General features: G+C 56.4%; 2 protein-coding genes across 51 annotated transcripts; both read right to left on the reverse strand.

Annotated features, from left to right (window-relative positions):
- Nucleotides 1-214: 214 nt before the first annotated feature.
- Nucleotides 215-4,893, reverse strand: LOC146397321 (uncharacterized). The gene has a single exon (XM_084988205.1). The coding sequence runs from the start codon at nt 3,988-3,990 to the stop codon at nt 238-240; it is 3,753 nt and encodes a 1,250-aa protein (XP_084844331.1). The 5' UTR covers nt 3,991-4,893; the 3' UTR covers nt 215-237.
- Nucleotides 215-26,211, reverse strand: MST1R (macrophage stimulating 1 receptor). 50 transcript variants are annotated; one of them, XR_014823007.1, is made up of 21 exons: nt 24,703-26,211; nt 21,632-21,820; nt 21,429-21,557; nt 21,084-21,254; nt 20,637-20,797; nt 20,162-20,327; nt 19,912-20,048; nt 19,330-19,491; nt 19,142-19,235; nt 18,775-18,984; nt 18,528-18,674; nt 18,280-18,442; nt 18,008-18,109; nt 17,726-17,929; nt 17,304-17,384; nt 16,971-17,152; nt 16,756-16,865; nt 16,358-16,523; nt 15,821-15,957; nt 6,393-6,463; nt 215-3,416 (listed from the first exon to the last, which is right to left on the reverse strand). XR_014823007.1 is itself a non-coding variant. In XM_084988180.1 (20 exons), the coding sequence occupies exons 2-20, from the start codon at nt 21,676-21,678 to the stop codon at nt 6,451-6,453; spliced, it is 2,526 nt and encodes an 841-aa protein (XP_084844306.1). In that variant the 5' UTR covers nt 21,679-21,820; nt 24,703-26,211; the 3' UTR covers nt 5,017-6,450. The 50 variants fall into 50 exon arrangements, 41 of the variants coding, with proteins under 41 accessions (XP_084844306.1, XP_084844293.1, XP_084844295.1 ...); XM_084988180.1 differs by lacking the exon at nt 215-3,416 and having other exon boundaries at nt 5,017-6,463; nt 17,726-17,932; nt 21,429-21,498; XM_084988167.1 differs by lacking the exon at nt 215-3,416 and having other exon boundaries at nt 5,017-6,463.
- Nucleotides 26,212-26,982: the final 771 nt, after the last annotated feature.

Genomic DNA, 26,982 nt, shown 5'->3' on the forward strand with positions numbered 1-26,982 from the left:
TTGCCCTTGGGGTACAGTAAAGGTCAGGCTAGACCAGGGCCAATGCCAGTCAAGGGGCTCTGGGGCTCTCTGGAAAGGATAGGATTGCCAAGGCCCATGGAATTCCAGTGTGCTGAGGTAGGGTGTGCCTTGGGAGTGCCAAGGGCCCCATCCCTGACCCCTGCCGTTCTCTCCACCATCCTGTGCCTAAAATATGCCAAGGTGGACAAAGGAAGCAGAACCAGAACTTTTATGTGTTCACAGATGGTACTTGTAGATGGCCCATGGGCCCTCCTCCTCATACTCACGGCGGCTGAGCCACAGGCTCTGGAAGGAGTTCCGGGACGCCATGATGGAGCCTCCGAGCCAAGCAGCAACAGCACGGTGCGGAGAGCCCAGCACAGTGGCCCCAGGGCCCAGCTCCTGTCTCAGTCGCTCAGGAAAGCCACTCAACAGGGTGCTGCCACCGTCCAGCACCACATTGGCCAGCAGCTGCTCCCGCTGCTTGGCCTCCAGCCGGCTCATACTTAGGAGGGCCAGCTGTGGGAGGCCCGGCTGATTGAGGCCTAGCAGATTGGGCTGGAAAAGGGCCTCGGGGCAGCAGAAGCGCTCAGAGCCTAGCGTGATGACCTGCTTGTCGGGAAGCACAAAGTCCACCCGGGCCTGGGCCTGGGCCCGGGCCATCTCAGCCGTCATGTCCATGGCCACATAGCAGCAGGCCTCTTTAATCTGGTTGACTAGCCCTGCCTTGAGCGGTGAGTGGCCACTTGCCAGCAACAGCTGAGCCAAGTACTCTGTGAGGTCAGCACCGGCCACATCCAGCCGGTAGGTGTCAAGTGGGGCCAGATCCCCTGTGATGATGGGCGCCACGTAGGAGGTGCCGTGGCCACTGCCCAGCACCAGCCCAGTTGTTCGTCCATAAGCATAGAGTGCCAGCAGGGCCTGATGCACTGTCTGCATGGCTGGCACGTGGAACCGCTCAAAGAGTATTTCAGCTACCTTTTCTCGGTTTGTGCGCGGTGAGATGGGTGAGTCGGCCACAAGCACAGCCAGTTCCTCAGGCTGCACACCCAGCCTGCAATAAAACAGGTGCTGCCACAGCACCTCCAGTGCATCCCAGTCGGAGACCACTCCTCGATTCAGCACAGAGTAGGAGCCCTCTCGGTTCTCAGGCACCGCATACCTGGGCTGGCCCTGGACTGGGTGCTGCAGCAGCTGGACACGTGAGGGCACCACACTGAGGACATGGTCCTCTCCAGCCAGTCCACATTTGGTGAAGCCTGTGCCTGTATCAATCACCACGGCTGCCATGTCCTGGTAGGGGCACAGTGAGTGGCGGCAGAGCACTGGGGACTGTACCGGTAGAGCATCCACGGTTGGGACCAGCTCATAGCAGGCCCCCTGGAGCAGGCCAAGGTGGGTGACCACTGGCGAGTGTGTAATGTCCTCAGCTGTCAGCTTGAACCGGGGGCCCTGGGGCTCATTGCCCACCATGGCCATGGGCAAGACCTTGCAACCAACACTGGGTGTAGTGAATGTGATCAAGGAAAGCTGCTCCTCCTGCACCCTGGGGGAGCTGCCAGGCTGCCAGGATGCGAGCTGATGTGTGCTGGAGCTTTGAGCAGCACTAGCACCAACCTTTTCTCTGTTTGCATAGACACAAGTCTCTTCAGGGGCCAGGGGCACCTGATGTACTGCCGACCGGGTAGACGGGCCTGAAGCCTCACCTTCCTGGCACAGGGTGGAGGCTTGACCAGGGTCCCTAGCGGTGGGGAGCCCTCTTGAGAAGGTGGGCTCGTTGGGGATGGGATGTTTTTGGGAGAGGGGAGGCTTCCCAGTGAAAGAAAGCTGCCTGGACATAGGGGTCCCAATGAAATGGGGCTGATCAGGAAGAGGGGGCTGCTTGGCAGAGGGGGCTGGCTCAGCTAAGGGTGGCTGTCCAGAAAGGTGGGTCTTCCTGGTGTGGAGACACTGCTCTGTGGAGGGAGGCTGACCGGTTGAAGGGGGCTGTCTGGAGAAGGGATACTGCTCAGCTAGTGGGGGCTGACAAGCAAGGGGGGCCTTCCCAGTGCCTTTGACCTGAGGGTTGTCAGAGTGAGAGCTAATGACCCCTTTCTGAGTGTGGTGGCCTATATCCTCCTGGAGCACAGGTCTGGGCACCTCCTGGATTTTGGCTGATGGTACAGACTCTGGGGCCTGCTCTGAGTTTGCCCACTGCTGTTTCTTGGCCTGGACCATAGAGGTGTCCTGCACCTTGGGGGTCTCCAGCATCCAGATGGTGTGACTAGCCTCATTTTTTTCAGCAACGGGTTGGGACCAGCTAGGATCATGGGCATGGCTCAGTGTCCTCTCTCCAAATTGGAGGGGCATTCCCAGTGGACCAGGCCCAGTGAGCATCCCCATCCTGATAGGTGTCTCAGTACCAGGAGAGCCCCGAGACTCCAAGTTCAGTCTGGCCTCTTTGGGAACGAGGGCCACCTCTCGGTAGCTTCCAGATGAAAGGCTGGAGGGCACAGGACTAGACACCATGGGCGCGGTGGACCAGAAGCTGGAGCGATTGCTGTCAGGAGAGAAGATGGGCATGGGCAACAGCCGGGTGGACAGCATATTTTCAGAGGCATAGAGGGATGGGTGGCTGGGCACGAGGCCCACCAGCACGGCCCGTGAGCCCATGGGGTCATGGCACAGCAGCCCCATCCTGGTGTTGCCTGTGGCCATATCAAACACCAGCACACGGTCTTCCACAGCATCCCGAAGCTGGCAGGTAGGGGCACTGGAGGGGGGTACCTGCATGGCTTCCCTGGGAGACTGTACTGAGGACTGCTTTTGGCTATTTACTTGATAGGCAGACAGCGGCACATTGGAGCAGGTGTTGTTGCAAACATTGAGGGGCTGCTGACCTGGCTGAGAGCCACGGATATTGTGGTCAACCCTCTGGGACTTAGGGGTTCCTGGGGGCTCTGAGCCTGCTTTGGGGCTGCCTGGCCTGGAGGTACAGGCCAGGGGCTTCTCCACTTGGTGTTCAGGCTGCTTGGGTAACACTGGCCTTCTGGCAACCTCAAGCTCCTGGACCTGGGCTGGGAACTCTTCCAGAATGGGTACTGTGGTGGGAGGCTCATCCTGAGAATAGGAGTTCTCTTTGTTCTGGCAGGATGTGACTCCTTTGGAAGACTCTATGTGGATCGGCCATTGGTTGTCACATTTCTTGGCTAAGAGGTCTTGGGACAGGCCCTTGGTGACAGTATTGGTATCAGTCAAGCGGTCAAGGTTGCAGGTGTAAGTTTCAACTGCTGCTGATGTTGGGGTTGTATCCAGAGCTGGAGTATTTGCCTGAGTTGGAGTTGGAGGAGCCTGAGCCAGACATGGGCACTTGCCCTGACCCTGATTTTGGGCTAGAGGTGGAAGAGGACCTTGGGTTGCAGCTGAGCCATCCTCCCCTGAAAGAAAATAGGGTAGCCATCGGCTCTTCCTAATGCCCAACGGGGCTATCTGGTCAGGGCTGCAGGGGCCTTTGCCCCAGCCCACTAGGACCTTAGCTGGAGCCTTGCCCTCCCCCGAAACCTGCACCTGAAGCCGGGAGCAGCAGAGTCCATGCTGGGCCATGTCACTGGTACCATCACCACGCGTGCACACGGGTAGGGTCAGGGTCCTGTTCTCCATGACGAGATGAGTTTGAGCTCCCACGATGGGGCTTGGAAACGGGCTAGTGGAGGAGAGTCTCAGGACATCCTGGGAGGCCCGCTCACAGCCACATTGGGAGCTAACCTCAGCAGCGTCCCGGAGATGCTGGTGATTGGGCTCAGGGGTGTGGGCCTGGGAGGCTGGGCCATATGCCCCATCGGTGATGGCCTCGGTGGACAATGACACCCCCTGCCTCAAGTATACAGATCCTGAGTTTATCCATGTTCCCTGGGATCCTCTAAGGCCACCCCCCAGCTGCTGGCTGCCAGCCAAGGGGTGGCCCTGGGGGCCCGATGGATCAGGGCCCCCCACTTTCTTGGTGACTTCCATAGTCCTGCTCCATGCCCTAGGTGCCCTGCCCCCACTTTGTTGCCATGGCAACTCCACACATCACAGCCCCCAGTGACCTGGGGGAGGGTGAGAGAGTGTGGGAAACCAGGGGCCCCGCCCCCCTAAGGAATGGGGGCCTGCCCAGGGAATCTTGGGACACAGAAAGGCCAAGGCACCCTGGTGAAGTCTGCCAGCCCTAGATTGGCCTCCTCTTTCCTTGCCAGCCAGGTGACCATCTGCCTAGGCCAGCCCTAAAGTGAGGGTAGTGCTCCTGAGATGGGAGCATGTATAAGGCCAAGGGAGAAAGGTAGGCAGGGGCAATGCTGAGGAAACCCCTGGGTTCTCAGTTTACCACAGATGCCAGACTTGGCTCTTTCTCCCCATCGCCCATCTGGCAACTTGAGACTTAAGCCCTGACTCAGGAAGGCAGTCCCAAGTGTGTGACATGAGGCCCTTGTCGGAAGGGCAAAGCCGTTTCACATCTCAGTCCTGAGGAGCAGAAGTGGGTGAGGGGCCCAGGCTCAGGCCCTAACTCCCTTCCCCCATGTTCCCCAGCTCCCGATCCAGGGACACCAGCTCCTTGGCAGTCTTTCTGCTCCAGATGGTTCTCCTCTGCCTGTGCCTCAGAGAGCCCCCTCCCCAGAGCCACATGTCCTTGAGGCCCAGGACCAGTATCCCACAGAGGTGGGGATGGGGACGACATGGGGGGGGTAGGCCTCTGCTCAGAATCCTCAAGTCAGAATGTTCTAGCTCTTGTGACATTGTGCCAACTTCACCTTGGCCAGAAGGAGGGCAGAGCACAGGGTAGAGGGCTAGGTCATGGTAGATGCCAGGTGGCCAAGTAGCAATTACAGGATGAGGCAGAGTAGGGACACAGCGCTTAAAGGGCTGTCCAGGCAGTGGGCACAGGGCTGGTTACACAGTGGGCATATGGTGGTTGCAGGACTGGGTACACAGGTTCATATACAGTGAGGACAAAGCACTGGACTTGGGTAGGAACACAGGAAAGTAAGATATCAGACCAGGTGAGCAGTTCCAACCTTTTCTTAGATGGGCAAGCAGAGGGTCAGGAGCGGCAGGACCTGCCTGGACTACCAGCCCAGGCCCAGATGTGCCCTGCCACAGAAGACAGGCCTCTTTGGGGAACCACCCATTGCCACAGGCCTGGGTCTAGAGGTTCTGATGGGGGGTGGTGGTCAGACCTTCCTCCCTCTCCCAGCTAGGATCTCTGGGCCTCCTCCCTCTGTCCCCCATGGCTAGCCTTTCAGGCCTCAGTCTTTCCACCCAGGAAACAGGTTCATGGCAAATGCAGCTGTAGGCTTGTCCTCTGAAGCAATGTGTTTTCACAGAAGTTAAAAATAGTACTTACAGTTGGCCGTGGGGTGTGAAGTGATGTGACCAGGGACCAAGGCTAGCGCTGCGCTTCATCTGCACCTTCCTGACTCCGCACTGGGCAAAGCCTGACTCAGCCCTGTCTCAGGCCTCCTGGGACCCTCCCCCCTTCTCCAGATGCTGCCTTCCCTTAGGAATGGGGACAGATGTTTCTAGATACTGTTGCTCACCACATGCTATGGCCAAGGAAGGTAGCAGAGCCCAAGGGTCTGTGGCCTGCCCGTTTGTGTGCATTCACACACACATACTTGCTGAACACTGTTAACTTTATTAATCTCTGGCCCCTAGCAAACTGTTGGTGATTTTTGTTTTGTTTTTCCTCACAGAAGAGATACTAGTAGCAGCCTCTGGTGCCTGCGCAGCCCCTGAGCTGGGCTGCACCTGGGAAGACTGGGGAGGCATGGAGGGAGGGCCTGAAAGCCACTGCCTGGCAGACCACTGAGCCATCTCCTACCTCCTGCAGAAGTGAGGCATAATTCTCTTTGCCCGGGGCTGGCCTGAGAAGGGTGTGGCCCATGAAGGAAGGAGCAAAGAAGGCAGTCTGGAGAGTGGAGAAGGCTCTTCCCACCTGAGAAGCTAACACCCCTTATAGCAATAAGAACCGTGACTGCTATCAGCTGGGCCCTTCCTCTGTGTCCTGCAGTACTGAGTACTGTAACTCTGCCTCACAGCACTTCAAAGGGCTAGGTGCTGGCATCCTTATTTTACGAATGAGGAAATCAAGGCCCAGAGAGGAGAGAGAAGTCACAGCTAGTGAGTTGTAGAGCCAGAATCTGAAACCAGACTACCAGGCTCTGGACCTATGGTGCCACCACTGGGTGCCAACATGCCTCCCTTCTGAGTGCTGCAGCCCCAAGCCCCCACCCAAGCTATATCCCACGTGTGGACCTCCCGCCTCCCAATAGCTTAGCAGGTGGCTCAGGCCTGGGAGGGGGCACTTTTCCTGTCCATACCACTAAGCCAGTGCCCTCCAGGAACCCAGAGGTGCTCAGTAAGGGCTAGTTACATACCCTGTTGGAGCAGGCTGAGTCCTTTCTTCTCATAATTCTTGGCTGGCCAAAGCCCACTTCATTCCACCCAGCTGAGGGGAGGGGCAGCAGGGCAGTTAGAGAGGCTCCCAGGCTGCACCCTTTCTACCCAGCACCCTGTCCCAGATCAGGCAAGGACATTGCCCCTGTACCCCTCCCCCCAACATGTTTTTAAATAGTCTCTCACCAGGAAGAAGGGCATCCAATTCTATTTCTGATTCAGTGAGGAGGGCCAACATGTTACCATGGCAACTTGGAGAGCCCCTCCCCCCGGGCTGAGCCCATTCCCCAGGCTGAGGGCTGTCTGGGATGGAGGGGCCAACAAGCAACTAGAAAGAGCTTGGTCTGAGGGTTAGGCTATCAGAGGCGCCTCTGTGATGGCAGGTTCCAGCACTGCCTCCCTTCACACTTCATCTGACCCCCTCTGGGCGGGCTTGGGGGGAAGGTCCCAACCCCTGTGGAGTCAGATTTGAGGAGATGGGGACAGTTACTTCACTCTGAGAAACCCTCTTTCCCAGTGGAAAAAGATAAGGCTGGAATCCTCCCACCAAGGAGGCTTTGAGGACGGTCGGTAGGAAGGGCAGCAGGAGGAGAGGCACAGAAAGGCTCCATTCTACCGAGAGCTCCGTGACCAAGTTTCCCAGACCTGATTATCCAAAGTGGCTCCCCTCTGCTGTGTTCTCAGGGGTCAGCTCTGTCAAGTCCCTGGCTCTGCACTCTTCCAATCTACCCACCTTCCCCTCCCTGTACTCTGGGAAGACTCTGAACATCTCCAAAAATCTAGCATCAAAAGGAGTCTTAAAAGGCTTCCAATGCAGGAGTTCCCGTGTGTGGCTCAGTGGTAACAAACCAGACTAGTATCCATGAGGACTCGTGTTCGATCCCTGGCCTCAGTCAGTGGGTTAAGGATCCAGCATTGCCATGAGCTGCAGTGTAGGTCGCAGATACTGCTCAAATCCGGCGTTGCTGTGGCTGTGGCTGGCAGCTGTAGTTTCAACTCGAGTCCTAGCCTGGGAACTTCCATATGCTGAGGTTCAGCCTTAAAAAAAGTGTCCCTGGAGTTCCCGTCGTGGCACAGTGGTTAACGAATCCGACTAGGAACCATGAAGTCGCGGGTTTGATCTCTGGCCTTGCTCAGTGGGTTAAGGATCCGGCGTTGCCGTGAGCTGTGGTGTGGTTTGCAGATGCGGCTCGGATCTGGTGTGGCTGTGGCTGTGGGCTGTGGCTGTGGCTGTGGCCGGCAACTACAGCTCTGATTACACCCCTAGCCTGGGAACCTCCATATGCCACAGGAAGCGGCCCTACAAAAGGAAAAAAGCCAAAAAAAAAAAAAAAAAAAAAAAAAAAAAAAAGAAAGAAAGAAAGAAAGAAAGGAAAAAAGGCTCCCAATGCAGCCAATCACTTAATAGTGGAGCCAAAATCAGTGCCTGTTTCCTAGAGGTTCATTCCTGTCTACTGTCCAGAGGCTTCTGTCCCAGAGCCTGCATTTAAATTTGGGGAGGGAAGGCACTCCAGGTAGGAGCACAGCCAGGGAAAAGGCAGGCTTCCGAGATCTCGTGATCAGCCCTCTCTTGGTCCTGATGGGAAACCAAAGCCCCCCAGGAGGAAGGCTGCACCCTCTATACACAGCACTCCGTTTACCTCTCCTCCCTATAAATCCTAACTTCCTGATTCCCTGGAAGTCTCTCCTGGCCAGGGTGCACCTACTCCATGGAGGCCGCACCATGTTTAAAGGAGCTGGTACCTTCTCCCTGTCCTCATGCCTGATCCCAAAGGAAAGCAGTCATGGTGCTGAGAACCCCAGTCTAGAGGAAGCTGGGGGAGGATGAGGGTGATAATCCACTCCTCTGGGATTGAAAGGCAGAACCCAAGAGTGCAGGAGGACGTGGCTTTTGAGCTCTAAGGCACAGGGAAATTTAAATAACAGATGTTTAAACAACCTTCCCTGCAAGCCATGGTGCAGTGACCCCTCAGCTGTGATGTGTTACAGCTTAAAAATAGCCCACAATGAAGTGCTCTGAGCTCCAATTGACTCAAGCTTACGTAACTCTGCGTGAAAGATGGCCAGCCACACCAGCCGGGGGGGAGGACAACAGCACAGCCACCCTGGCTTAGGCTGGCTTCGGGGCTGGGGTGAGCGCCTCACCCCCCTGGGAGCAGCCCCTCATCCAGGAGCTCGCAGGGGGTGGAAGAGGAATTGCTGCCAGAAGTACAAACGCCTTCATGACTGCTGAGAAGAGACCTCCAACCACACCTGCGAAAGGGATGTGAGGAGGGCTGCCCTCCCTCAGGGTCCCTGAGCAACCTAGGCCCAGGGGAGGGTGGGGGTGACTTTAAGGACAGATGGGTGGATCCAAAAGACCAGGGCAGGAGCCCATATGGGCAGAGTGACTGGGGCCACATGACGAATTCCCTTCCCCCTTTGAAGAGGGGGGTTCCGAGCTTGAAGAAATATATCAGCAGGACTGGTGTCTGGACAAAGCTATCCCTACCAGAGAGCCCAGTGGTGGAGCTGACTCTTTTTTCTTTTTTTTTTTTTTTTTTTCTTTTTGTCTTTTGTCCTTTTAGGGCCACACTCGAGGCTATGGAGGTTCCCAGGCTAGGGGTCCAATCAGAGCTGTAGCCGCTGGCCTACACTACAGCCACAGCAATGCCAGATCCAAGCTGCATCTGCAACCTACACCACAGCTCATGGCAACACCGGATCCTTAACCCACTGAGCAAGGATAGGAATCGAACACACAACCTCATGGTTCCTAGTCAGATTCATTTCCGCTGTGCCACGATGGGAACTCCTGGAGCTGACTCTTTTAGGGCTTTTAAGTCTCCATGGTCCAGTCTGCAGAGGGGGGACCTGTGACATGAGGGAGGGAGCTCTGACTTCAAAGCTGATTGAGTTATGTGATCTTGGCCACCAGTTACTTTTCTATTTTTTTGCCACGCCCACAGCAGGGCCAGGGATCAAACCTGCACCACAGCAGTGACTCAAGCTGCTATAGTGACAATGCTAGATCCTTAACCCTCTGCACCACAAGGGAACTCCAGCCACCAGTTACTTTTGAGTTCCCCACATTCCCTGATACATTCCCAAGACCACAAGTGTGCAAGTGGCTCAAGTGACATAAAAGGGAATGGACTGGACAGAGGGCAAGGATGTCCCTGGATCCTGTGCTCCCTCTGCCTCTGCCCATGCTGAGCCCGAGGGATTCAGCAACTTCCCTCCGCTCCTACAACCTGAGCTCAAAATAGGAACAACATGGGGCTGGCTCTGAGTACTCACAGAGCATCAGTGAGACTAGTGAGGGCCAAATACGAGGGCCCTTGTGCCACCTGCCCAGAAAAAGACTGGCTGTCAAGACACTAGTGCCCCTGCTTCCAAGGTCATGGCTGCCAGATGGGTAGAGCAGAAGTTGTAGGGAAACAGGTAGCTTTGGAGGGGCAGGAGCTGGTTCTGGCCTCCTCAACCTACCAAGCAAGGGGAGAGTTTGCTCCTGTTGCCCACCCACCTCTCCAGGGCAGGCCAACAGTCCCTGCTAAGCCTGGCCTAAACATCCTGGGACCAGGGACAGAGGATGCTCAGGGCACTGAAGGAATAGACAGCAAGATGCAGAGGCCATGGGGAGGCTCAGGAGCAGAGCCATCCCTCCTTATAGAGGCTGGGGATGTGAGTTCCTATTGGGATGGACTGATGGGAATGGGGTTTCTGGAGGAACAGTTGTTTCTTTCTTTCTTTCTTTTTTTTTAATGGCTGCACTGACAGCATGTGGAAGTTCTCAGGCCAGGGATTGAATCCGAGCTGCAGCTGTGACCTATGTTGCCACTGTGGTGACACCAGATCCTTTAACACACTGCGCAGGGCTGGAGATTAACCTGTGCCTCCACAGTGATCCGAGCTGCTGCAGTTATTCTTAACCCACTATACCATGGTGGGAACTCCAGAAAAGTTGTTTCTGAGAGTGTCCAAGGGTGTCATTGCAAGGTGGCTGGGACCAGTGCCACATCTCTGGAATGAACTGGGTCAGGCAGGTTCTGCCACCCACTGGGCACCTGCTGCCTAGCTTTGAGCCAAGGACTGCCACCAGGGGAGGACAAGTGTGAAGGTTATTCTCCAGGTCACCATCTTTAGACCCGAAGAATGCAGCCTACCCAGGGGGCCACCATAAGCCAGAGATGAGCATGCCAGCTCTCTTGGAATCTATGTTCATTGGGTTAAAAACCTCAATTGGAACAAGCCCCAAAAGAATGGAGGGAGAGACTGAGGCTCATCCGGTCCCCTTGTGCCAGATGGGAAATGCTGGGAGTGGTTCTCCAAGTCATCTAGGCCAGTGTAGCACCACTTCCCAGCTGGATGGACTCTCACATGGGAAGAGCAGAGGCTCTGGGTAAAGAGATGCTTGGTTCCTGGGGTCTTCATGGAGAAGAGCTCTCCAGCCTAGTGTGGAGTAAAAGGTGTTTTTCATCAGAGCCTGGCAGATCCCAGATTAGTGCTCAGCTACTGATTCCTGGGGCTGCCTCTCTCCAGGCAGAGCGAATAAGTGCAAGAGACACAACCCAGGCTTTCCTAAGTCTCAGACACTTACAGCGGCACCCATGTCCCTCAGCCCCATCCGGCACTGGGGAGTCCTGCTCTCTTCTACAGTTGCAGGGAGTTAGTTCATGAAATAGTACTATAGGTGGACCTGGGATATCATGGGCTGCACTGAGGGAATGACTGATGAAGCTGCTGTTCCAGACAGGTGTCAGAGTTTGAAATGGGGCTATGTCTGCAGCCCTCAGGTATGACCCCAGAGAGCTTTTGGATCCCTGAGGAAATTCTCTGAAAGGCTGGGCCTTCTGCATAAGGTGAATCTCAGACCAGACTCCTGGGCCCCCATCAAAGCAGGTCAGTGTACCCCATAATGCCCTCCTGGTGCCAGACAGCAGTGACACCAATGGGCAATCAGGAGGGTGTGAGTCATCTGGTGCTTCCTCAGCCCCAGCTCCCATCCTGAACTTCCCCCAGGCTTTATTGGCACCTGCTTGACCCCAGCCCCACTGAGCTATGATGGAGGGAGATGAGGCAGAAGAGCTGATACCCACTCTGCACAGCTCACGATGGGAAGGCTGGACTCCCTAAGCCCTGGGAGAAATCCGTGTTCACCCTATCCCACCCTAGTGGCAGGCCCAGGCTCACCATGGCCACCAGCAACCTTCTCCTTGCTCCGGCCACTACTCAGGCCTCCCCGAAGGGAAAGGCAGCCCAGCCTTCACTAGCCCTGGAAGCCTCTCAGAAAACTCCTGGTGCCCCCAGCTCATCTGGGGGCCTAGAACTAACCCTCCCTTTCTCTTCCCTCTGGTGGCCCAGTCAGGAATTTGAAACCCTGAAGCAATTCCAGCTCCTGGCTCTCTAGATGGACTTAGGACTATCAAGTAGCTCTGAGAAAAGAGTTCAGAGTCTGGGGGTGAAGTATTAGGGAGAGGGGTACACCTATGTCAAGCACCTGCTTAACTGTGTCTGCTCCCTGGAGGATCCTTGCCCTGGAGACCCTTGGCCCAGAAAGGGGCCCAAAGCCCCACATTCTGGACGCACAGGAAACCTGACACCCCTTGTGCTTCCTCCATCTCCTGTCTATGGGACTCCTCTCCTGCCCAAGCTTCCTTCCCATCCAGAGACCACCTTCCTCTCTGAGCTCCTCTCCTATGAACAGATATTCCCATGGTCCCATAAGCTGCAGAGGCCCAGTGGGGAAGGATCCTCAGTTCAGCTTCAGAGAAGACTCTGGGCCTTCTCCTCAGTCCCCACCCAGGGCCTGAAGCTGGGTGGGGACCCCTGGATCCCAAGGATGAGGCAAGGGCATGAAGAATGCAAGTCGGAGGGATAAAAACAGGCCTTTCCAGCTGATGTAGGGACCACAGCTGTGGGAGTGCTCCAGGACAATCCACTCACCTCTCCCCTGGCCTCAGGCGTGACACAAGTGGGGAGAGCCCAGGCACCTCTGGTAGAGCATACATCCTCCTCTGTGCCTGCAGTCATGGGCACCAGAGGTGCAGTGGCCAACAGGCAGATGGCGTCCCGTCTCTACCCCTGTCCAGCTTATAGGGTCTTAATCTTCAGTCCCCAGCACTTGAGCATAAGAGTCTCCTTTTTAAGCCCTCCCCACCTGTCCTCAGAGTCCTTTGGATCCCCGTGATAGGCCTCCCACTGGCCTGAGGTGACAGAGTGAGCAGCAGATGGGTAGAAAACAGAGGGGCAGTTCCGGGCCCAAGGAGACCCTGGCTCTGCTTACCAGGGAGCTCTTGCCCCAAACCCAGGTTCCATGTATGACAGGGTACAGAGCTGGGGACTCAAACAGAGTGAGCTGGGATCTCCCACTTGGTGAGACAGAGGCCATGAGGATTCTGAGCAAGAGAGAGGAATCACCATGGGGCATGTCCTGGGCCTAGTCACCCTGGTACACCAGTTATCTACTCCAGCAGGGCCCAGCTGCCCCTCAGCATTGAAGGCATGGGGGAGGGGCAGTACAAGGAGGAAGCTGTTTTCTTTCTCCAGTGGACCCTGCTCCTCTACTGGCTATTTGTATAGTGGCCTTGATAGGTATAAAAGCCTGAAGAGTCTGCACCACAAAGCTGGTGCCTTGAAAGTGTGCAGCTGAGGCCTTGCTGCTGGCTCATCTCTCTCAAAGCTGCAAGAGCAATGCTGGCAGTGCTGGCAGGTAGGGGAGATTTGACAGCAGGTAGGGGGTTGTGGGGGGAGAGTTGGGGAAAGCTGCAGGTAGAGCAGGGAGTCCTGGAATGGGGCTTGGGCCTGGGGCATGAGACAGGCAGACTGGGCAATGGGAGAAGCCATCCTGGCTGCTGCATGTCTAAGCACTCAATCCACCCTTCTTGGTTCCATCCAAGGTTACAGGGTCAGAGTCCCCAGGGCCTTGCTAACCCTTCCTGTTCTCTGGAGCCTTCTTACTGACCCAACCCCTTTCCGGCCTCAGGATATTTGCATGTGCTGTTCACTCTGCCAAAAACTCTCTTCCCCCAGCTGCTGTTCATTCCCACCTAACAGCAAAATGTCTCAGCAAAAATGTTACTTCCTGGGATGGCTTCCCTCACTTCTCTATTCATCTATCTAAGGCTATTCCATTACTGCAAAGCAGCCTTTTTGTTGTATAGCATTTACCGCAATTTGTACTTAAATATTCATTTGTTCATTTACTGATTCAAGGGCCAGTGGTCACCGTTTAGTCCCCTGTGCCCAGCATCCAGGTGCACAGCAGACACTCCATAAATACTCACTGCATCAAGGATCCCCTCACTGGCTCCCTCTGTGTGTGAGGGGCCAATGTGCCTTATAGCCCTCCTGTGCCCCTGAAGGTTAAGGGGCAGGGACAGGACAGAGGCCAGCCCAGAGGTAGCTTGGGGTTAACTCCCATCACTATACATGTTCGACCCCAGGGTCTGCTAGGGCTGATGTCACGTGGGCCTTGGTGGCTCTGAGAGGGGCCGGGAGCTCCTGTGCACTGGTGGGGACGGTGAATTTTCTGAGGGCAGGTTTGCCTTGTCGGAGGCTCCAGGGCCCACATTCACGTAGGCCACAGGCAGCTGCACGTAGTGGTCCCCTCGCAGCGCAGCCACCAAGCACTCTACTTCCCCTGCTAGCGCTCCAAAGGTGGGTCGTGCTGCAGGGTCCGCTGCCCAGCAGCGCTGCATCACCTCGTACCTACCAGGTAGAGAAAAACGTCAAGGGCACGGCACAGCCCCACCCAGAGGTTCTGGGCTGTCCACCTGCTCTTAGCCCCCTGGGGGGCCCCACAGGGTTAGGGCAGGTGACAAGGCCTGGTGCCTTGCATGACCCAATTATCTTCTCTTCCTTATGATTGCATTCTCACCCTGGCAGAGGTCAAATTGCCTCAGGGGTTGAGAGGTTGGACTCCTGTGACCTGGGCTATGTGACCTTGAGCAAGTTCCTTAATCTCTCTGTGCCTCTAGATCCTTCTTTGGTCACAGATCTATTGGGGCATAAGGTGAGAGGATGCCTATGAAGTTCTTAGCTTAGGGCCCTGCACATAGGCTATCCTGGTTATTATCTCATGTCTTCTAGGAAAGAAGCCCAAGTCCAGTAAAATGGAGATTAAAAGGCCTGAGACATGTGGGGCAGCACATGGCAACATGATTCCCAAGTAGAGTTTCTCAGGTTTGTCTGGTGGGTCCTAATACATTTCCTCTATCTTGGAAATGTCATCCCTGCCTTAAATGATACTAAAAGAGTCCTACACACAAAGATGTCATAAAATTCTCAGACCCACTGAGCATGGTATTGTCATTCCAACTTTGCAGATGAGGAAACTGAGGCCCAGAGAGAAGGGGCCTTCCCTGGTATAGAGGCTGCTGTGGTGTGCCACCCAGCTTCCCCCACTTCATTCTCACTGTAACTGCTGATGGCCCTTGGCTAAGGCCCTCTCTAGAAACTGCTCTAGGCAGAAAAGTAAAGCCTCCTCCAGGCTCACACTCCTTCCTCAGGGACAGTTGTGAGCAGTGACTGAGTGCTGTCTGGTGCAAAGACTTGGGCCCCTTGATCTCAATTGCAGAAAACTCTGAAGGGCCATCCCAATTCCAGAGGTGCCCAGGGAATGGGATGCGGCCTCTGCTGCATCTGCATTGCAGCCCAACTTCTCCCCATTTCCCTTGACCCCAGTCTACCAATAACCCCCTGCACATAAATCTCCAACTCAGAGTTGGTTTCAGGGAGCCTGACCCAGAGTCAGATAGGCAGTGAAGGTAATTTCTCTTACTTTGAACCAGATTCATTAGTGAAGTAAATGATAAAGAGTAAACCCAAGGCAGGCAGGGCTGTGAGGAAGGGTTACTCATACCTTTCGGAGGCGCAGGCTGAAACAGGAATCATCAACCACCTTTACCTGTGACCTGGTTCTTCCTGTTCTAACCACAAAGACCTCAGCACAGCTGAGGCATGCCTGCTGCCTATGAAGCTGAACCACCTGACAGGCACTGATGAAACACAGCTGCCGCCATGCCTCTGGGAACAGGGAATCTGAAACTATATCCACTGCCAAAAAAATTCTGATCTGGAGATGTGGAGCGAGCTAGTGTGGGAGCTAATGGAACCTTTCCTTGAGGTTAAGAAAGCGGAAAAGATGGAAAACAGCCCCCCTTGGTGGGGATGGGGGGAGAGGAGTGCTGGGAAATCAAATCACCAGCCTCAACCCAGACTCAGAGCTGGGAATGCTGTTGCCATGGCAACTGTGGTACCCTTCCAGCATCCAGCCCCGAATGGGGGTAGAACAAGTCCACAGATGAGGAAACTGAGACCCAGAAAGGGTCCCTTTCCAGGTCAGAGAGTTAGGCAAGAACTCTGTCTCCAGCCCCCTCCTAGTCTCTGGGGCCCAGCTCCCTTCCCATCACCACTTCACCATACTCACAGAGAATCGGGGCAATACTCAGGCTGGGGCAGGCGGCGACCCTGGGCCAGGAAGTGAGTGAGGTCAAAAGGGTCGATGTGGGGGTATGGTGGGGCACCCCGTGTCAGCAGTTCCCATAACAGCACACCAAATGACCACTGTGGGAGGGGAGAGGTGAAGGGACTCAACTCTCACCCCAAATTGGGGTAGGTGGCCCCCCAGGTCCTCTACCTCCCAGAGCCCTCTAGCTGAAAATGAGGGGCTCGACCCCCCCCAATCAGAGCCCATTCCTCAATACTTCACAAGTTCCTTCCCTCTGACCCCACCCACCACCTGATCCTGCCCAGAGTTGGGGCCGGGCAAGGCCTGGATTGTCTGTAAGGAACCAATGAGTTCACAGCCTCCTCTTACCCTGACATCTGCCTAGAGGGGGGCAAATGGGCTGTGGGAACTGCCCAGCTTGGGGATTCTCTGGGCTCAGATCATCATCTGGAGCTTAATGGGCAAGGCTGAGTGTTCTCTGAGGCCGTGTGGACTCTGGGGCAGGTGGGGCCTCACCACATCAGACTTGGTGGTGAATCTGTAGGTCCGCAGGCTCTCTAGTGCCATCCATTTGATGGGAAGGCGAGCATGGTGGTGCTGTTGGACACTGTAGTACTCCTTGTCCAGGATGTCTCGGGCCAGACCAAAGTCAGCCACCTTGACTGTGAATGATTCATCCAGCCTGGGAGGGAAAAATCTCACTTAGGACTGGGCCCCATGAGGCCCTGAACCCACCTGTTCCAGGCCCCTGTAGGGTTTCAGAGCCGCAGTGTCTGATCCAAGCCTGCACCAGGCAGATAGGAAAGTGGAGGCCCAGAGAGGGCCTGAAGCCTGAAGTCTTCCCTGAAGCACTGTCAGCTGCACACCCTGGTGCTCTGCCCCCGGCTTCACCCCCAACTGCTCTGCCTGCTCACATGCAGTTCCGAGCTGCCAGGTCCCGATGCACAAACTTCTGCTCTGCCAGGTACTCCATGCCACGGGCCACCTGCAGGCCGAAGCTGATGAGGTCCTTCACCGTGGGGTTCTAAGGACACAGGTGGGTCAGTAGGCAAGGCTACAGCAGCTTCTCACCAGCTTCTGCTACTCCCCCCACCCCAGTCTTCCAACCAAGGGCCAGCTGAGCACTAACACGCTGGGGTGAACGGATGAATTGGAGCAGGTCTCCGTGGCGCATGTAGGGCAGCAGCACCCGGGGCAGCCCTTCAGGTGGCAACACAATACCGATGAGAGCCAGCACGTTTGGGTGGTGCAGACCACGCATGAGTAGCCCCTCTCGCAGGAAGGCCTCCACCTCCTCCAATTCCGTAATGCCTGCAGAGCAGCTTGAGTCAGGCTCAGGGCAGGAAGCCCCTTTACAAGGATTAGATGGGCAAATGGAGAAGAAAGGTCTCCTGGTCAGGGTCATTCAGTGAGGTGGTAGCACAATAGGGTCGAGGACTCTCCCAGCCTCTGCCCCACTTACGACTCAGCGACTTGATGGCACAGTGGATTCGATTCTGGGCCTCATCTATGTATTCTCCATGGTAGACAACCCCAAAATGGCCTGATGATGGAGAGACAGGGACAGGGGCCCCAGTGTCCAGGGCTCGCACCACACTTTCTCACTGGCAACCAGACCTCAGAGCCCCATCTGGCCAATCTGATGTTAAAGACAAGCAGCAGCCTCATGATGGGAGGACATGTCGCCCTCACAGGCCCACTTAATCTGCACCAGGACCCACTGAAGAACGAACTCCTGTTTCTCAGATGAGCAGACAGAGGCTCGGTTATGCAGTATACCCAAGGTGAGAAGGCCAGAGCAAAGTCCTGCCCAATGGTCCTTCAAGCCACATCATCTCAGGACTCCAACTCTGCCCCAACCCCACCTGGCCTAGCCCCCCATACCTTTGCCAATGACTCGGTCAGTGTGGGTGACTACCCGCTCGTGGGGAATCAGCACATCCTTGACATCCGCCAGGAGTGCAGAGTTCAGGTCCCTGAGCTGGATGGACTCTTTCTGGAGCAGTGGAACATGGGACCCATCCCTGCTGTCTGCAAAGGATGCTCTGTGCACCTGAGTTGTGGAATCCTGGCCATCGATGGCAGGGGCTGCTGAGGAGGAGAGGGAGTGAGGGGCTGGTGGAGCAGAGTGCATGGCCCCAGCCTCTGGTGCCTCTACCATCTCACCAAGGCCATTTCTGTAGTCAGAGCCTGAGCGAAGCACAGGCAGAGGCACAGCTCCTGTGGTCTGGTCCAGGGATGCCAAGTCATCCAGGTTGGGGGAAAGCACTGTGGAAAAATGGCCCCTGGTGGCCAACCACTCCTAACTCCTAGAGGCTGACCCCTATCCAGGAGGTATGGGCAGACCCCCGAGGCCTGGGCATAGAGAGGATATGGGGACTTGGAGATGTCATTGTTTGGGGGTAGGGGCTGAGTCAGGATGGGAGTGGAGAGCTCACCTAGCTGTTTTCTCTGGCGGTAATTCAGGACCAGTATGGCGGCCAGTACAGCCACAAGCAGGAGCAGGGCCAGCAGGACACCAAGGAGCGTGCTCTGTGGGACCCCTTCCAGACCTGGCCGCACTACCTTGCCTAGGACGTGACACCCACCATCCACGCAGACCTGAGGGCAAGTGGCAGCTCAGGCCCAGCCTGCAGGCCCTCAACACGCGTCTCCCATGGAGGGCCAGCTGAACTGCCTTACCTACCTGCAGTGGAGCACCGTCCTTGCCAAGTTGCAGGGAGGGGGGCAGGGGGCAGACGACCACATCCCCCCGGAGCTCATGCTGGCAGCTCTCACCACCCACGGTCACGTTCACATCCACACAATCAGCCACAGTGCCCAGCCCAATATACTGCAGAGACAGTCATGAGGACTGGCCAGTGCCTCCATCTCCTTCAGGTAGGCTTCAGCCCTAACCCTCCACTGTCCCCTCCCCTCACCCCCATGCTTACCTCAAACTTAATGGCATGCTCCTCAGGCTTCAGTGGGGCCAGGTCCGTGCTGGGTGGATGGGGTGGGGGCAGGAATCGAAAGCCAGGCAGGGTGAAGCCAGCAGTTCCATCCCCCCAGGCACTCAGGTTCCCTGTCACCCACCCCTGGGAGCCTCGGACCACATATTCAGGCAAGCGGCACCACTGCTGCTCCGGGAGCTGCTTCTCACACTGCTGGGCCCATGGGAGAGTGGTTAGCCAGGTATGCTTACCTGTGGCCACCCAGCCCCCTCTGCCCAGCACGGGCTGGGGCTGGAACTCAGGGGACTGGTATGGCCCTCTTCCCTCCTGGCCAGTGCCCACTTGGCACCTGTCAGCACCCGCTCACCCTGTTTTCCACTGCCCTAAGCCCATCATGGAATGACAGCACCAGGTTCCACACTGAAGTCAGATGCTGGCCACGGATGGTGATGTGGGAACCACTGCGGAGGACAGCAGAGCGGTGGGCTCAGGTGCTCCCTGAGGTTGGATTCCTCATTCTTAGGAGACCAGAGTGGGCAAAGAGATGGCACTTACGGATAGCCACAGTTGGGGCTGATGCCCAACACAATGGGATCTTCCAGGTACTGGAAGTTCCAGGAGCCAGGGACCTCGGCGCCCCCCACCTTCAGGCGAATGGGAACACTGGCAGTAGCAGCCCCAGGGGGTGTAGTACATAAAAGCTGCCCCTCTCTGACTCTGCAAAACAGGGGGATTAGGTTCAGGGGCACCCTCCATGTGATGGCCAGGCCCAGCTCCTCCAGGGTCTGCTGATCCCACCCAGTTCCTCTCTCAGTCATCTCTCCAACCTGCCCACACTCCATGGGATCTGTCTGAAGATAGGGTAGTCCCACTAAGGCTTCTAAGACGTCAAGGGGGGAACAGGTTCCCTATAGCCTTGGCCAGAGCCAATGAACCCTGTAATGAGTTCTCTTGCCATCCCCAAACCACCTCTGCACTCGAGAGGTCAACGGACTCCCCTTCCTGGACCTGTTCCCTACACTGACCATGTGACTGAGCCTTCCTCCCCCTGCCCTGATACAGATCCCAGCCCCTCTGGTGAAAGCCCCTCTGTGTGGGATCCTGTGGCCTCCCATCTCCTTTCCTGCTGGCACTTACCCTTTCAGTGGGCACTCAGTTCCATTGATCAGCACAACCCAACTGGTGCCAATATCCAGGCCTTGGCCTTCAAGGGTGAGGCAAGTACCCCCTGCCCGTGGGCCAAAGAGGGGTTGTACTGCTGTCAGCACTGGCTCCTAAGAGGGCATGGAAATGGCTTAGCTTAGAGTAGGAGACCCTCTACTCCAAACCCTTCCCTGCCCAAATTGCCCAGCTGGCCAAGGGTACAGAAAAGGCAAGGTAACCTCACCATGAAAGAGAAGCCTCGCAGCATGGAGGTGCCATCTACCCGGAAGTGCCTGCCCAGAGGCATGTTGGTCACAGTGAGGCTGACGTTGGCGGGCCCGGCTCCCTGAGTACCCAAGGGCTTCAGCTCACACTCAAGCTTTTCTATAAAGTCCTTCCAGGGCCCTTGGCTGAGACATTAGGGGAAATTAAGGTCAGCCAGGAGTTACATAGGCTTGGTTGCATGCCTGCTGCAACTCATGTCTTCTATGAGTTTGAGGATTGTATCTCTCTACCCACACCTCTATCCAGGGTTGGCAGGATCTGGCGGGGCAGGGACTAGCTTTGCCATGACTCAACAGATAGGTAGAGCATATGCAGGCTCAAAAATGGGCAGAGATGTTGTCTCCCCGGACCCAAAGCAACCAGAGGCAGTGCAGCTTGCCCCATACAAGTGGAGGACAGGGTCTCACAGCCCAAAGGCAGGGACCAGGTTGTACCTGAGGTTTGAGCTGTCCTTGGGCATCAGTTGGCAGGGACTTTGACCCACGGTGACCTGATGTGTGCCCTCAGGCAGCGAACCAAAAGGGTGCAGGTAGAAGTTGGAGCCACACAGGGTCAGCCTTGTGCTGCCCCTCAGGGGTCCACTGTGGGGGTAGAACTGAGCAGGAAGGAGAAGAGAGCCTGAGTCTCTCTGAGTCAGGACTCTCAGCTGCATCCACTTTTCCCTAAGTTTTCTGCTGCATCTTTGGCATGCATTATTCTAGGTCACTTGCTAGTCCTCACTCAATACTCTATGTAGGTGCCATTCTCTCTGCCAAGAATGTCCTCCTTGTAGATACTGAGGACATCCCAGGCCTGAGGAAGATCATGGTCAAGACATGCTGACCTCCACCCCAGGCTCAGGTTGACCCACACTTACCTGTGCACTACCTGGCAAGCCATACCTCAGTAAGCTCGGGTGGGCAATGGTCCTGTTGCCAGGATCCAGGACACTCCTTCTGTTGGGCACACATGTTCCCACACCATCCACAGCCCATGAAACGTTGTGCCCGCAGGCAATGCCCACAGGTGAGGAAGTGGCGGCAGCCAGGGCCCCGGATAGGTACCTGGAAGACCTTGGACAGACAGGTGGCTCAGGGGTGGCTGAAGGAGGGGACTAAGCTTCACAGACCTTCCCTGGTCCCACTGTAAATCAGGGTGGCGAGACCTGTGTCTCAGTGCTCCCTGGAATCTATGTGGAGGCTGTGCTCCCACAGCCCAGCCCCAGGCCTTGCCCCTGCCCTCCTTACCTGGTCACCAGAGGCAAAGTGCAAGTAGTCCCCAAGTCGACTGACATCCCGATGCACAGGCTGCCCATTGCTGCCCAGTGAGAAGTTGGACACATACAGCAAGTGGTTGGGAGACCTGGCCAGTTCCACCTGGGACAGGTCAACGGTGAGCAAAATGGGGACAGGATTCTGGGAACAAGGGGCTGTGGAGATGAGGCACCTACCTGCAGGATGCGGCCATCAGCTGTGCCCATGTGGGCCACTGTGACATTGTCGAGGCATGTTACATACAGTGCAGTGACCTGCACTGTTCCTAACAGCCCGTTGAATAGGTCCACACGTAAGAAGTTGTGGCTGACCAGCAGAGGGAAGTGGCGGCAGCTGGTGTTGGGGCTGGGGGCCTCCAGGCCAGGCTGGGGAGGGTCAGGGAAGGAGTCAGGGCTTTCCTGCATGCACTGACCCCTTGGGGCCTCTGTCAGTGACCACAGCAGTCCAAACTTCTACCCCTCACCTGGCCTGGCTGGAGAAAGCCCTAGGCCTGCCAGTCACCCCATCCCCCTCCATGGAGCTCTCAGAAGTAGCAACAACAAGGAAGAAAGTCAAGATTGGAAGGCTGGCTCCCCTTACACCTCGCCCTACCCTGTCACGTCCCTGCTGATAATGAGTTACTGAGTCTTACAGAGCCAATCCCATTCTGTCCTCACAACCACGCTGTAGAGCAGGTGCTCTCCTCACTCGCAACTTACAGACAAGGAAACTGGCTCAGAGAGGTTTGCTCACCCCACAAAGGCCTTTATTGCTTTGCAGGAAAGGAGCCAGGTTGGAAGTCTGAGTTCTTGACCAGAGTCCTCTCCTGCTCCCTGCTGGTTCTTCCCTGCACTTCAACAAACACTGTTCCCTCTTGAGGCTAGTTTCTCCACCTGCAGAAGGGGCTAAACTCTGAGAGGTATTGGCCAGCACGGGGTTGCTAGCATGGTCCTTTTCTCTGGTGAGACTCCAAAGATCTTCCTGTACCTTCAGCTGCTACTTGTACCTCCTTCAGGGTACAAGACGGATCAATCACGGCCTGAAGGCCTGGTTGCCAGGCTAGGCCCTAGGGGTCAGAAAACACTAATTTCTGCCCTGCTCTTAGCAGGAGGGTGTTTGGGGGACACTCAATGCCCCAAGGCCAGACTGTGGAAGCTTCTGGGGAACCAGGAAGCAAAGGTATGGATGCAGGGTATTGGAGCTGGGTGCAAGGTGCAAGCAGGGCTCTGTAGCCCTAATAGCTTGGGACTCTCCCTCGTCAGCCCTCAGGATACTCCTCCAAGCTTATGGGAGGCTGCCACCAGATTAAATATGCTTAACCCAGTCCTGAGATCTCAGTACTGATCTTAAGCCTAGGGAGAAAGAGATGTAGAGCTAGGCTTTGACACTCCACACACTGAGTCCGTAGCCTGGATGGGTGGGGGCTGGGACTCTGTCCTCACTGGAGGTGGGTAAAAGTCCTGGCTATAGCAGGAAGCCAGCCAGGTGTTTTCAGTATGACTCAGAGACAGGTGGGGCTGTGGTATGGAAAAGAGCCGCACCCCTGCCTGTTTGCCCCTGGGCTCCAGAGCTTTAGCTCTGAGTTCCCAAGCTTGTCTAGGGGCCTCTGTCTCCTGAAAACACCTAAGTGACCAATGCTCCACAGAAGAGGGTGACTCCCTCAGACCCAAACCCTATCTGAACACATGGAAGGCAGGTGCCAGCACTGAGTCCCTCAGGCTTCATGAGGGCAGCCACAATGAGCACACAGCAGGTGTCCTCCTGGAGGCTGTGTGCCCAGTCACTGGACAAACGCTGTCCAGGCACTGCCTCGGGGCCTGGCCAGACTGTGGGCAGGGCTTAAGATCAGTCTTTTCGGAGCCTTGCGCTGCCAAGTCGTGCTAGGTGTCTTCTGATCCCCCGACCACTAGCCAAGTCAGGGAGAGGTTCTGACTCCCCAGAGAGAAAGGAGGGCTGGCAGGGCTGCCCAGGCCCAGACTGGGGATCCCAAAACCTAGGGCCTCCTCAACCCAGAGGGAGTCAGCTGAGGGAGGGAAGGTGAAGACCCCCACCTCTCATTGTTTATAAATTCTCCTCCCAACACAGGGCATCAGTCAGGAAGAAAAGAGTCAGTGAAAAATGTCACATCAGGGCCAGGGCAGCCAAAGACTCTGACAGCAGTGACTGTGGGTTAGCTTGCTGAAAAGCCACTTGTCCAATGCCATTCGTTTGTTCACCCCATTTCCTTGGTTTAATCTTTTGTAATATAGGGCAGGATGGTTTCAATGGCTTCAAGGGATCAGCTTTATTTTTGACCTCAGGGAAGCCTTTTAAGGAATGTCCCCTTTATCTCTGCTCCAGCTCCCTGACACTATGGCTGGAGAGAAACTGGGTAGGGTCCATTGGAAGGAGCCCTAGTTCAGCATGGGCTGGGAAGCCTGGGGAAAGAAAGAGGACTGGGCAAGGCCCCAACTATGGTGAAACAAAGTCTAGGACTTCTGCGTGGTGAACCAATTCCAACCAGCCCCTCCTAGGCCTTTACTCATCCTCAGATGTTTATAGTTGCTTGCATAAGACTGGGGTGAGCCTCCTGGAATTTACTAGAGCTAAGCTGCTTTGTCACTATGTCCTGAATCCTCCCCCAATCACCCCATGGAGAACATCAGCCATGAGTGGGTCAGTAAAGCCCAAGGCATGCAGGCTCCCTGACAAGGCCCCAGCTTCCAAGGCCCAGGTTCTCTGGAACAGGGGTCCAGGCAGGCATTCTCTGACAACTCCTGCCCCACCCACTCTGGAAAGTAGAGCAAAACAAGTATTCCCACAGGGAAAGTGAAACTGTGTTGGTAAGTAGCTGTGGGTCTGAGTGAATCTGTGAGCATCTGCCTGTGTGTGGGGGGGTGCTGCCTTGCTGTGTGTGTCCCTAAGGGTGTGTGTGGTGAGCAGGTAGGAAGGGACACCCATTATTCTACCCAGAGTTTGGAAGGGGGCCTGGAAGAGAAACAGTTATGATGCAATCCAGTTTTCACATAACCAGGGAAACTACCAAAAATACTGAGGATGTAGTAAGTGAGAGGGTGAAAGAGTAAAATGAGGTAGCAACAGAGTCTGGCCTCTCCAGGAGATGGGCCTCCAGTGTGGCCTTTGGCTGATTTCCTCACACCACCCCCAAAGGAATTGAGTGGAAGAGAAAACCTCCTCCCGCCTGCCCTCCGGGTCCCAGATCCTCTCAGTGCTGGAATGGAAGCATGTGAGCACTACCCACAAGTGAAGTCCCCTTCTTTCTGCTCACCGGGTTGGGGCATAAACTGGGCAACTGGAAGAAGTCTAGGCCTCGCCGCAGGCCCTGGTGGACGGGAGGCTCACAACAGTGCTCCACTCCCAGATCGATGAGCCTGTTCAGCAGGTTGACGGGAAAGGCGCAGACGACAGAATTAGGATCCACACTCGGGCCGCTGTCTCTGCTTGCTGAGAATACACCGAATAGCACTTCCTGGCCCTCAGAGATGCTCAGCTCAGTAGCCAGTCGGCCTCCCACTGCAGCAGCGTGGGCCGCCCGCAGCACGGGGTAGGGTTGGCCGCCCTCATGCGCCGAGCGACGCCGGCGTTTAGGCGCAAAACGGCAGTCGAGGACAAGCTCGCGGTAGTCGCCGAGGTCGGTCTCTACAGCGCTGAGTCGCGCCAGGTGAGTGTGTAAGCCGCCAGGAGCAGCTGCCACGTTGACAGGCTGCACTGTCAGGAAATAGACGAAGGCTCCGGAACGGAAACTGTACACGTATTCGATCCGGTAGGAAGAGAGGTGCTCAGGCAGCACTGACAGTGAAGCAAAGCCTGGTGCGAATCCTGAGGCGTCAGCCTTGAGTCGCCGGATGGAGACTGAGCGTGGGCTGAAGCTGGTGGCCACTGCTGAGTCCAGTGACGATGCCACATAGAAGTAGGAGGCATGGCCCTGCTCAACGATGGTCACAAGTGTGCCCAGAGGGCTGGCCACACAGTCGGGGCAGTCCTCTGGTCGATTGTGGTGGTCAGAGAAAAGGCAGACTGGTGGCGCCAGGTGCAGGACTGTCCCACGGGGCTCTAGCTCATGCAAGAAGCAGCGGCCATGAAGGCTGGAGCCACAACTGATTAGTGCTGGCAGCGCCGGCTCCAGTACTAGCACCTGCGCATCTGTGTCTCCCGGCGGAGCGTAGGGGCCTGGGCCACAGGCTGCACATGTCTGGCAGCCAGGGTCCCCAGCAGGGCCCGTGGCCAGGCTCTCAACTGGCTGCAGGTCAGGCCCAAGCACGTGCAGGCGATTGCGTGTGGCCACGAAGACGGCACTCCCTTCCCCGTCGCCATCATAGGTCGTCACAGCCTGTACCGGACCGCCGGCAGAGTAGCTGGGCATCACGTACTTCACGTCAAAGTTGCGGGAGGCAGCGTAGGGGATGCGCGGGCACTGCCAGGACCCACCTGTCGCGGGCACAGCCGGCAGCAGTGGCAGCAGCAGTAGTAACAGGAAGGGCAGCAACGGCAGCGGGTGGAGCTCCATTGAGGCCCAGACCGGGCCCCGCGGAGGTTCCTGCAGGCCAGGGTCTGGCTGGGAGCCGACTCTAAGTCTGGGTTGGGACTAGCGTCGAAAGCCGGACCTGAGAGCCCTCAGGCAGCCGACTACGCCAGGGTGCCTGAGGTGCCGACCGCCCTCCCCTGCCCTCGGGTCTGAGCAGCTGGAGCAGGCGGACGCACACAGACAGGGAACAGACAGGCTGCCTCACCTGCTGGCCCAGCTGCGGCTCCCAGCCCGCGCCCTTAGAGCAAACTCAGTTGGAAAGCCTGGGCGGGGCTGGTGGGACCAGGGTGTGGGGGCGGAGCTGTGGGCGTGGCCCGCTGTAGGACTAGCCTAGCCCGACCGCTCAGCCGGTGCGACTCTTCCCGCAATCTGAAGCCTGAGTCCTGCATCTACTCCTGGGCGCCTTTTTCTCTATGGCCTCTGGATGGTTGTGCTGGAGTGACCTGGAAAGAGGTTAAGTAGGTCTGAGCCTTCCTGTTCTGCCTCCACTCCCCCCACCACGACCGACAAGGAGGAAGTGAAGGGGCGGGGTGGGGGAGCTGCCCCAGCACTTTGAGGACCACCTGGTCTATTTCTTCTCTTGGCTCCAGGATATTACAACATCCTCAGACCCTTGTTTCTGGGCAGGGCCTGGTGGACCCACCGTGTGGGAAACAGAGACCACCAATGTGTGGAGAACCAGAGGGGAAGTGTGGGGAGACCCCAGGAGTGGCACTACCCTCGCTTAGGCAGGAACTATTCCTCTGTGGGCCTGCCCTGGGCTGACAGCTACAGGACGCTGTCAGAGGACAGTGCATTGCACCCTGCCCACCCAGGGAGTAGAAGTTGTAATGTCCTGCTGGTTGGACATTAGAGTCAAAGGAGAAGCAGCTTATGTGGAGGCCCAACCCTAGCTCTGGTCCGTCCACCACTGCCTCAGTAGGTGGCAGCTGTAGGATGAGGACAACAAAATATGCAATGCTGGCCTTTGTTCCTGGCTCTGCTCCAGTGCCTCCCTGGTATGGTGGAAACATGGGCTTTGGC

The sequence above is a fragment of the Sus scrofa genome, chromosome 13 (genome assembly GCF_054392235.1).
Source record: "Sus scrofa isolate SSC_HxYL_T2T_F1_AM1 chromosome 13, Sscrofa_HxYL_maternal_Yorkshire_Landrace_v2.0, whole genome shotgun sequence".
Lineage (NCBI taxonomy): Eukaryota > Metazoa > Chordata > Mammalia > Artiodactyla > Suidae > Sus > Sus scrofa.

What these genes read in the sequence shown, in the direction of transcription:
- LOC146397321 (XM_084988205.1), bottom strand. Translation starts at nt 3,990, where the DNA reads ATGGAAGTCACCAAGAAAGTGGGGGGCCCTGATCCATCGGGCCCCCAG.
- MST1R (XM_013981714.3), bottom strand. Translation starts at nt 25,941, where the DNA reads ATGGAGCTCCACCCGCTGCCGTTGCTGCCCTTCCTGTTACTACTGCTG. An exon ending in GCCCACCCGAGCTTACTGAG is followed by an intron (nt 20,798 to 21,083) that starts GTATGGCTTGCC and finishes CTTCCTGCTCAG; the next exon opens with TTCTACCCCCACAGTGGACC. An exon ending in TTAGGGCAGTGGAAAACAGG is followed by an intron (nt 18,988 to 19,141) that starts GTGAGCGGGTGC and finishes CCATGGGCCCAG; the next exon opens with CAGTGTGAGAAGCAGCTCCC.